This window comes from Homarus americanus, unplaced genomic scaffold (genome assembly GCF_018991925.1).
Source record: "Homarus americanus isolate GMGI-L3 unplaced genomic scaffold, GMGI_Hamer_2.0 scaffold42657, whole genome shotgun sequence".
Lineage (NCBI taxonomy): Eukaryota > Metazoa > Arthropoda > Malacostraca > Decapoda > Nephropidae > Homarus > Homarus americanus.
Window position 1 is genome coordinate 352,526 of NW_024722584.1, and position 10,175 is coordinate 362,700.

The 10,175-nt window shown below is 37.2% G+C and overlaps 2 protein-coding genes across 2 annotated transcripts; both read left to right on the top strand.

Moving 5' to 3' along the window:
* The first annotated feature begins 5,216 nt into the window (after positions 1–5,216).
* LOC121862827 (keratin, type I cytoskeletal 10-like) lies at positions 5,217–5,978 on the top strand. Its single transcript, XM_042361146.1, has 2 exons — positions 5,217–5,304; positions 5,464–5,978. The coding sequence occupies exons 1-2, from the start codon at positions 5,260–5,262 to the stop codon at positions 5,878–5,880; spliced, it is 462 nt and encodes a 153-aa protein (XP_042217080.1). The 5' UTR covers positions 5,217–5,259; the 3' UTR covers positions 5,881–5,978.
* A 2,988-nt stretch (positions 5,979–8,966) lies between these two features.
* Positions 8,967–9,937, top strand: LOC121862828 (keratin, type I cytoskeletal 10-like). The gene is made up of 2 exons (XM_042361147.1): positions 8,967–9,014; positions 9,323–9,937. The coding sequence occupies exons 1-2, from the start codon at positions 9,012–9,014 to the stop codon at positions 9,815–9,817; spliced, it is 498 nt and encodes a 165-aa protein (XP_042217081.1). The 5' UTR covers positions 8,967–9,011; the 3' UTR covers positions 9,818–9,937.
* The last annotated feature ends 238 nt before the right edge of the window (positions 9,938–10,175 follow it).

The following is a 10,175-nucleotide window of genomic DNA, read 5'->3' on the forward strand; positions in this document are numbered from 1 at the left end:
ATTATGGCTACTTTTGTTACATCTAAGTAGGGAAAATTACTACCATGGCAAATAATATTGTACCATCCTATTTTAGTCTTACCAACTGGGTCAGGTCAGTGTTTGCCGATTAGCAATCACTTCTACACTTCTATGTATTTATCTTTCTTGGACACTTCTGACTGACCATAAACAACCATATACTTCATATTTATAGATATGATTGTAGAATTTCATGAAAACCTAACCTGACCTAATATAACCCCATAAAACCCATCCTACTCTAATTTTCATTAAATTGTTGCAATAAAAATAAAGTTTTTCCTATATGGTAAAATTTTTGTGCTTCTAATTGAGTATAAGCATATTTTTATATGTATTTTCGTGGTTAAAACTCCAGACGCTAACACAAGGGTTTCAACATAATTTAAACCAAGGAAAGGTCTGCAAGGAAAGGTCTGTGCATTTTGAATTGGAATTTTTCTTCCCTAATTTTTCTTTTATGGGTTTCTCACATTATTAGGGAGAGAGGTCCCAAGACACCATATACAATTTAATAAGAGTAGAGAAGACATCAGTTATGGTGGCCGTGTAGTGTTCCACCATCAACTGGTGTATGAGCTGTCCTTTACTCAGAATTGTGTCAAGGAATTCGTTGTAAATCTGTATATTCATTCTTAACTTTCTCACCTGTTTATCAATTATCCCACAACATGTTATCCTCCCCCCTCATATTCTATTACCAATATTTCTTACCTCTAGTAACGTCATACTGATCCTATAATTCTTGCCTAATATATAGTTACGTATGATTTATTCTTTCTTTATATTTATTTGGTAATGTTGCAGTACTGTTATTACCTAATACTGTTTTATTGTATTTATATATCCCTCTGGTTTCATTCACTGTGCTTATATAACCCAATTTCTATTCAGCACTACGTACACGTGACATTTCCCTCCAATAATGTTACAGCTTAATTTTTTTTATCCGTATAAGCAAATCACCTGGTTGGAAAGTCCCAGATATGGTCAACTCATTCTGCCCTTGGAAAATCATTTTTTCCTCTCATGACCTTAATATTTCCCATGAGAAATACTGATGGTGCTTTCGGAAAAGATACGTTTTATAGTATTCCCAGTGTATTTATTCCCTCTCTGTAGTAGTGATAATAAAACCAAGTTTTTTGCTGACAATTGGTTGTCAAACTATGGGATCTCAGTACCTTACAGGTAGCAGGTAGTAGGCACCTACCAAACAGGGAGGTACTACCGCCTGGGAAGATATTGGAAGCATAATGTGTTGTCTAATGGTAGACCCTGCTGCCATATGTGACCAAGTCCCAGGTTGATGATCTGACTTTCTGCCTCATTTACACACAATTGCAACTTTGCCTATTAATATTTGTGTTATTATCCCTTCATTAATTACATGACTAAAGTATCTCATTTTATTTTTCTGTTCATTTAAACTGGTTCTCTTGAAGATTTTGCTAACCTTAGTACTTCTTCACTTGTTTTCCGGACAGTGTAGCTTATTCTAAGCATTCGCCTGCCTGTAACATCACATTTGAAAGTCCTCCAACCTCTTTCTGGTGTCTGCTGAAAGTGTCCACGCTTCTGACTCATACAATAGTCCTTGCCATATAAAGCATTTCAGCAGCAGGTCTTTTAGATTATTAAATTATTATTTTTTGCTTGACTTATTCTTGTTTTGATTTCTTCCGTACATCTACCATCACAGCTAATGTTACTTCCCAAATACCAAAAAAAAATAAAAAATACGCGTGTTTATGTTCCCTGTTGCCTGCCATAATTTTTATTTTAGGATTTATTTCCAATTTGAAAACAACTATTTCGTCTTTATACCATTAACTCTTAAACCATATATTACACATTTTTCCAGCAATCTGTTGACGAGATTTTGTAATGCCTCTTCACTGTCTGTGATAAGACCAGTATCATCTGCATGGTGTTTGTTTGATATTACTTTACCATTAACTTTTAGTCCTTCATTAACACTTATAACTCTTCTCGTTAAGAATTCTGAATATATATTATACAATGTTGGTGAAAGAACACAGCCTTGTCTTATTCCTTGTCTAACAGTTAACCAATTAGTAAATTCATTGTTTGCTAACACTGTAACTTCGTGTTGCCAGTAAGGATTCTTTAAAAATCTAACTTTCTCTTCCTTAATGCATATTTTTTTCCAAGATTTCCATAAGTTTATTTTGCTTTACCTTATTAAAACCTTTTTTTCAAAATCAACAAAGCAGATGTACAAATTTCTTTGGATCTCTAAAGACCTTTCACTCAAAATTCTCAAACCACATATACAGGGCGTCCATAAATGATTACCCCGATTTAAACATGAGATCATACTGTTTTTAGTGTAATCATTTATGGACACCCCGTAGTTTCTCTAGTTCTTTTTCCTTGTCTAAATCCATTTTACTATTCAGATAACTCACTTTCTATTCTCAACTTTATTCTACTAAAAATTATGTTTAATATAACTTTGCAGGAATGACTTATTAGGTAATAATGCAAATATTTATTTTTTTAAATCACTGGGAAGGTCTACTTTGAAGTATATAGAATTACATATTATAGTCAACATTTTATCCCTTCCTTGCCCATTTGTTTGATAAATTCTGCTGGGAGGATCTTATTGTTCCTGCCTTTAATTGTCCTACCCCATTCATTTCCATTTTCTCTGGTTCGTTTGTTTAAATTTTCTGTACATTTCCCTATAATTATACCTTCTGTCATCATCTTCAATTTATTTGCATTTCCTTTCTAGATCATCTTGTCTGCATTCCCTTTGAATTTCTTTGTTAATTTTTATTTAAGCCTCCCTTCGTTATCTTAATTAATTTTTCATCCACTTACTTTTAGTCTCATTCCTCCTATGTCCTTTAAGTTTTTCCCCAGTCTCTAACATTAATTATTTGTAATATTTAAATTGTTGTCTTGGTCCTTGTTCATCAAAGTTCATCTTCTAGCAATACTGAAAATCGATTTGTTTTCAATTTCATATTCTGCCCCTGCCTCTGTTTTGAGTTAACCTGATAGGTCTTGGTTCGGGTTATTGAATTTCTGAAACTTTCCTGAAATAAACTGTAATTAATTTGATTCCTGCCTATGTTGTTTACTCTGTCCTGGGGCGAGACACAAGTTTACTACAAGAAAGTATATAATTTCTACATAAATCTACGCCTCTCAGCGGGTACATCCACACACCCAACGATTCCCTATCATATAGGAGAGGCATTATCATGTATTTTATTCATATGACTTTCATGTCCGAAGCACCAGAAGTCTTACCATGGTATCAGGTGAAGACGCCTTGCATGCTATCTGCTTCGCCTCTCTTATCACTACCCTCACCCATCATAACATCCGCTTGTTGACGGTACGCACCCAAATATACGCGAAGATACACATTAACACAGATACTCGTTTACTTTCTCTTCTTGACAGATGTTGAATGTAGAACAACACTGCTCCTAATAAGTGATGAGGTACCCACACCTGTTAATAATATTGGTAGCTCCTTGTGGTCGGGTAAGGAAGATTAAATAAAAAACCTGACGACGTCATGATGGAACAACCTTTCATAGACACAGTCAAGTTGAATAATATTATTTCATATACTACTGAGTGCTTGTAAGCTAAGTGTCCACTTTAAGTGATGACGCAAAGTTTATATAGTTTATTTTTTCCAAAGAGACAAACCAGCGTGTGTATGTGTGTATATCTTAGTTTATCTGTAATTATGTAACTTCACTGTATACAGTTTCTATCCCCCTTTAACCCCGTAACACACCCACACCTGTTTTAGTGTCAGTGCATCCCAGGAAGAAGACTCCTGCTTTGGTCTGCTCACTCTGGCCTTGGCGACTCAACTTTTCCTCCTACGAAACCTGTTTATTTCTCTGATGTTTTATTTAAAAAAAATATCTTTTATGTTTTATGTATATTCCAGGTTTTGTTTCTTTATGTGAATAATATTAATTCTCTCACACTTTTTATGGATGATTGTCTAATACTTTATATGAGCCAACGAACTGTTTTGTGACCAAGGAATAATCTCTAAATATTGTTAAATTCCCTTAAAAATAATGCACATATCTTGCAAGTGACTCTATATGACTTAAGACGCCCTTCCCTATCTAAACAAGATTAACGTATACTTAAGGTGAGGTTAAATAAGGTTAGTCATTTATGTTTGTCATTATATTAATTTACCCGTTAGTCCCTCGGTTGAGACCACTTCAAAACTTCTCCAAAATAAGATATATTTCATTATTGTTATGTTGTAATTATACCTAAAATGCGTGACGGTGTTACTCATTGTTTGTTTTTTCCAGCCAAAATTAAACGCAATTGTATTTCGAATAAAAATTTGAAAAAGTGCAAACAATATGAAGTGTTATTAATTTTCAGTCAAAAGTTTATGTTTAACTGAACTCACTGGTGTTGAAGGAGCTTGATACGAAGATGAATCAATAATGTCACTAATGCAGAGAAAATTATTATGTTTTAGAACTATCACGACATTGGGTAAATAAACTTTAATGTCAAAATTGAAGGCAAATGTGTTTAGGCTATATTGATGCCGAAAATGTTGGTATATCTATACGCATTTTAAGTTACATTATACGTATATGTAGATAAAAGTCATAGTATTAATTATCAATGAAATCGTGGATGCACATATATAGTATAATTACATCGTTATATATAATATACCTCATTAGTCGGGAATCGAACCCTGGACCTCTGCAAGTAAACAGGGATCGCTACCACCGCTCCACAAGGTCAAAAAAGCAATCCTAAGCTTTGTTATATTCCACACAAAGCCTGTTCAAGTGTTCATCGTGCTCGTTAAGCGCCGTGAACCTCCATTGGGATTGCCCGTGCCAACTATGTCTGCGTGCCATATGGACTGATGATATATATACTGTATATATATATATATATATATATATATATATATATATATATATATATATATATATATATATATATATATATATATATATATATATATATAATGTTATAGGTCATGGATGAAGAGGAAGTATTATATAAAGAATTATCATGATCTGTGCTGAGGAAACCTCCTTAAAGGTTTCAACAAAATGATCACACACTCATCATGACGCATTTCACTCATGGTCATCAAGAGAGAAACACTACGATGACCTTGTGTCGGGTGAGGCTAGAGGTGAGGAGGAGGAGGAATGGCTGGGTATATAAGACGTCGACACCATGGCAGTCACAGACCACATCCAGTCTATCACTACTGATACGATGGTAAGACTAGTTCAGTTGGCAATATTGCATAAATATACTGTAATAAAGTATCATTATGCCTTTCATGCATGACTAAAGTGCCAGTCATGATTGTTATAATGTAAGAGTTTGATGAATGTGTTAAGAGTCTAACATATTTATTTTTTTTCTTATCAAAAGAAGCTGCTGATGATCACCGTGAGCGCCCTCCTCCTGGTAGGGTCGTGCAGAGCAGATCGTGGCTACCACCGTGGCTCTGGAAGTAGAGGTTTCTCCCAAGGGTCCATCGGAGGCGGCTTTGGCTCCTCAGGAAGCTCCTTCCAGGGCTCTGGTAGGGGATATTCTGGTGGTCGTGGTGGTGGTGGAGCAACCATCGTCCGGGCCAATGGAGGCTTCGTTGGTTCATCAACTAGTGGTGGTGGTGGTGGTTATGGCGGCTCCTTCGGTGGCAACTCCTTGGGTGGCGGCTCCTTCGGTGGTGGCTCCCACGGTGGCAGCTCCTTCGGTGGTGGCTCCCACGGTGGCAGCTCCTTCGGTGGTGGCTCCATCGGCGGTGGCTCTTTCAGTCGCCATGGCAGAAATAGTTACGGGAAGTAGTAACTCCAGAGATAATGACACTAAATCATCTCGAAAAACAAAATTATTCATCAATACTTGTTGACCAGCAACTACAATAAAATATTAGACAAATCAGCCATACCATAATTTATTTCCCTTTTAATGTTTTAATGAAATGATGTGTGTGTGTGTGTGTGTGTGTGTGTGTGTGTGTGTGTGTGTGTGTGTGTGTGTGTGTGTGTGTGTGTGTGTGTGTGTGTGTGTGTGTGTGTGCGCATATATCAATCTAATAAATTTATGTCTTTCATTTTTTTTTCAATTGAAAAGACAAGAATATAAGTGGAGGTGAAACTTGTCTTAAGAGGAAAGAACAGTTTCAGATATAAACAACTCCTAAAACTGTAAGAAACACAGATGAAACACATTTCTCAACACATGTTGTTCCAGATATGAATCACTAGTTGTTGAAACCTTTGCTAGAAAACTGTCTTTTGTTTTCCTTGATGAAGAATCTGAAAACCTAACCTTATCCATTCAAACTAACCTTATTTTCTCAAAGTTTATCGTTGTCCATGATTATAATAATTATTGGTTTATGAAGCACAAGAGAAAGCGATTAAATTTGCTTTAAAACATTGCCAAACTCAGGTGATGATCTTCTGGAGAATATTTTATTATTTAGCTTCAGTGATAACAAGTGTTCACCGAATTGGAATAAATGATGGCTTTCACATGAACCCAGAGGATGAACTCGAGGCAGGTCAAAGATTACTCAATTTCTTATTCAGAACAACACGTAATATGTGGTTGTGCTTCTTGTTGTTGAAAGAACGCGCTAAACTCCCAATTAACATGAGGGTTGGCAAAGTTTACATACTCATGAGGTACGCAGCATCCAACTATATCCCCTGCGACTCTGCAAAGGATAAAGAACCATGAGACACAGTCGCCATGGTAGCTAAAGTTCATGATTAAGGTGACAGAATAGGGGTGTCATATTGTTCGAAGCATGAGGCATTATAGATGTTTTTGTTTTTTTATCAAACAAACATCATGGTTCTATCCGCGTTACATCCTCAGTTGTGGAAAATATAGTATGTGCCAATAATATACTGGACAAGACGTAAGTGAAGTTTTACTACTATCTATAACACGACATTGAGAAAAACATTGAATACCACTAACAGTTTCAAGATGCAGCTTAACTAGAGCACTCTCGGTAAAGTTACACTGCGACATAGCTCTACCGAGTACTTTCACAAAGTCAGTAACAGAGCTTAAATTTAAGGAGACAGTATATGTTTGATCCGTAACAATATTTGGCACACGGATTTTATAATACCGAAATAATCTATTCGGAATATTTCACTTGAAACATTCCCAAGAGTGATGAACAATCTAGGTGTTATAATACAAGCAGTGATTGGTGGGGGTCACAGTGGAAGTAGTTACTGAGAGTAAATTCTCTCTGAGGTAGTGATACAAAATGATACCGGAGTCTACCAAAGGCTTGAGATGCACATCTGATTCAATGTAGAATCTCTTCATCGATGTCCGCAGTAGTAGACAGGTCGGAGCCGAGATACCGAAAGTGGGTAACATTAGATAGGGTAGTACCGTTAAGCTGGATGGATGGTGGAGGTGTGGCTGAACCAGGGGCAGGCTGAAAGAGAATCTGAGTCTTACGTACATTCACCTCAAGGCCGAAGTGTACATACGCATCTGAGGAAGTGTTCAGGATTTCTGTAGGTCGCGTTGAACGTGAGCGACAAGGGTGAGGTCGTCTGCATACTGAAGTTCAGTTATTGAAGCTGCCGACTCCCTGGTTCCTGCCTAAAGTCGTCTTATGTTGAAAAGACCCTTCATCCGGTACTCTATGTCCATCTCGCCAGCTAAATTGGCACTGGCACGAGTAAGGAAGGCAGCCAAGAAAATGGAAAAGAGAGTTGGTGCCAGTACACATCCTTGTTTTACCCCCGTTTGGATGGGAAAAACTCAGACTGGGTGCCACTGTGCAGCACACTGGCGTTCATGCCATCGTGGAGTTGCCTCACAATGGCGATTATTTTTGGTACACACACACACACACACACACACACACACACACACACACACACACACACACACACACACACACACACACACACACCCACATTTACATGATATATAATATGTTTGGTGAGACTTGAAAATGATAAAAAATCCTAAGGAATCATTACTGATATACTGTATAGCACTCCCATGAGTTTTATGCTCCGTTAATCAAGTCTTTGAATGCCAGTCTTGATTGTTTGAATGACTGAGGACAATTTTCACCAATATTTTACGACAAAATTAATACAGCCCATACACCACACTACTGTCAACGACGTATACAGCATCGATGTAACTGATCACCACGAGTCATATTAGGCACTACAGATAGATTTCTACGTATGTAATACAGCATTCTATTACGTAGGTTGAAATAACACTGGAGAGCACTACCAAGGTAATGAATGAGACCATATCAGGCTTACGATAGAAATATTACCTATCTACTGCTTAAAGGCTGGTGGCAGGTCACACAGAACAAACAGACCCTCCTGCGTCGTATGAGAGGTCACTTTTGTATATATATATACCGTAATGCACGTTATTCATGAAGAGGGGGATAGGCAATGTGGAGTGGGGCTATGAAGAAACTTAGAATGAGTCTGACTTTAACTTAGGTTTTGCATAGAGGTTATGAAAGGGTTTTCGTTTTTCAGAATAAACATTTTAGATTTTCTGTTTATTCTAAAGAGTTTTGAATTATTTTGGACACACTGTATATATATATATATATATATATATATATATATATATATATATATATATATATATATATATATATATATATATATATATATATATATATATATATATATATATATATATATATATATAAGCTTATTGCAGTTTGTTTCATCGCATATTCATATAATTATATACTGTACTGTAACTCTTATTAACGCTCTGAGTCTATACGTAAAAAAAAACTCACGATTCATCGTCGCGAAGTTCACGGACAACAACAGAAACGAAAGTCGACCTCGCAGCAGCATGAATGGCCCCAGAGTGGCGCTACTGTACAGTATATAAGACGCTTCACCAGTCTGTTTCACTAGGTTAACTCTTCTGTACCCGCCATGGTTAGTCTCTCTACTGGTGTAATATTCTTTGACTTAAAGAATATTCTCATAGCAGTCGTCTTTTTTTACGCTGTTCTTTGAGTTTCCTTTACATGATTTTTTTCATTTAGAATTTCAATCATAATAATGTAACAAAGTGTCCACTGCTCGCATGTGGCTAAATTACTGTTATGTTCTTTATCTCTGGGCTCATATGGCTGATACCTTATCTTGCTATTGCATACCTTTAATTAAACTTTACAACTGTGTTAAATGTGATAGTGTAAGTGTTTCTTGTGTTTTATATGTTTATATTTTTTGTTTGGCAGAAGCTGCTGCTGATCACCGTGAGTGCTGCTGCCCTCCTGTTGGGGTCCTGTAGAGGAGACGGAGGCCACCATGGAGGTGGCTCTTCAGGTGGATTCAACACTTTCTCCAGAGGAGGAGGTTTAGGAGGATTTTCCGGTGGAGGAATCTCCAGTGGACGCTATGGAGGAAGTTTAGGTCGAGGATTTGGGGGTCAGGGTGGTCTCGGCGGCGGCTCTATCATCCACGCACAGTCTAGCTTCCCCAGCGGAGGTAGAGGTTTCTCCAGTGGAGCTGGCTTCTACGGCGGTGGCTCACACAGAGGTTTCTCCAGTGGAGGTAGCAGCTTCGGTGGTGGTTCACACGGTTTCTCCAGTGGAGGCAATGGCTTCGGCTCCTTCGGCGGCAGTCTCGGAGGATCCCACGGAGGTCGTGGTGGTGCGTCCTCCGGGAGATTCGTTGGATCCTCAATTGGTGGTAGAAACTTTGGTAGCCGTTCTTATGGCTATGGAAAATAAGCGATGTTTACCTAAGAAAGTTAAGAACTACCAAAATAAAAACAGGATGGCTGCCAAAATTACATGAAATCATTTTATAAATTCCTGGTATGTCGACCATGAATAAATCTTTAACTGAAACTAATGGATGATTTGTTACCCCAAGTTATACAATTGTTCTTTATGGTGTTTCTAAAACACTTTTTTCTATGAGTGAACAAGTACAAGTTACCCGAGTTCCACTTGATGTAAGTAACAACCAAATTTTATCCAAATTGGTCAATATTTAGGGAGTTGCACAATATGTAAGCTTTTCTACCGATGCCTACTGTAAAATGGCCAAATTACACCCATTTCCCTCATTGGTAACCGAAGAGGA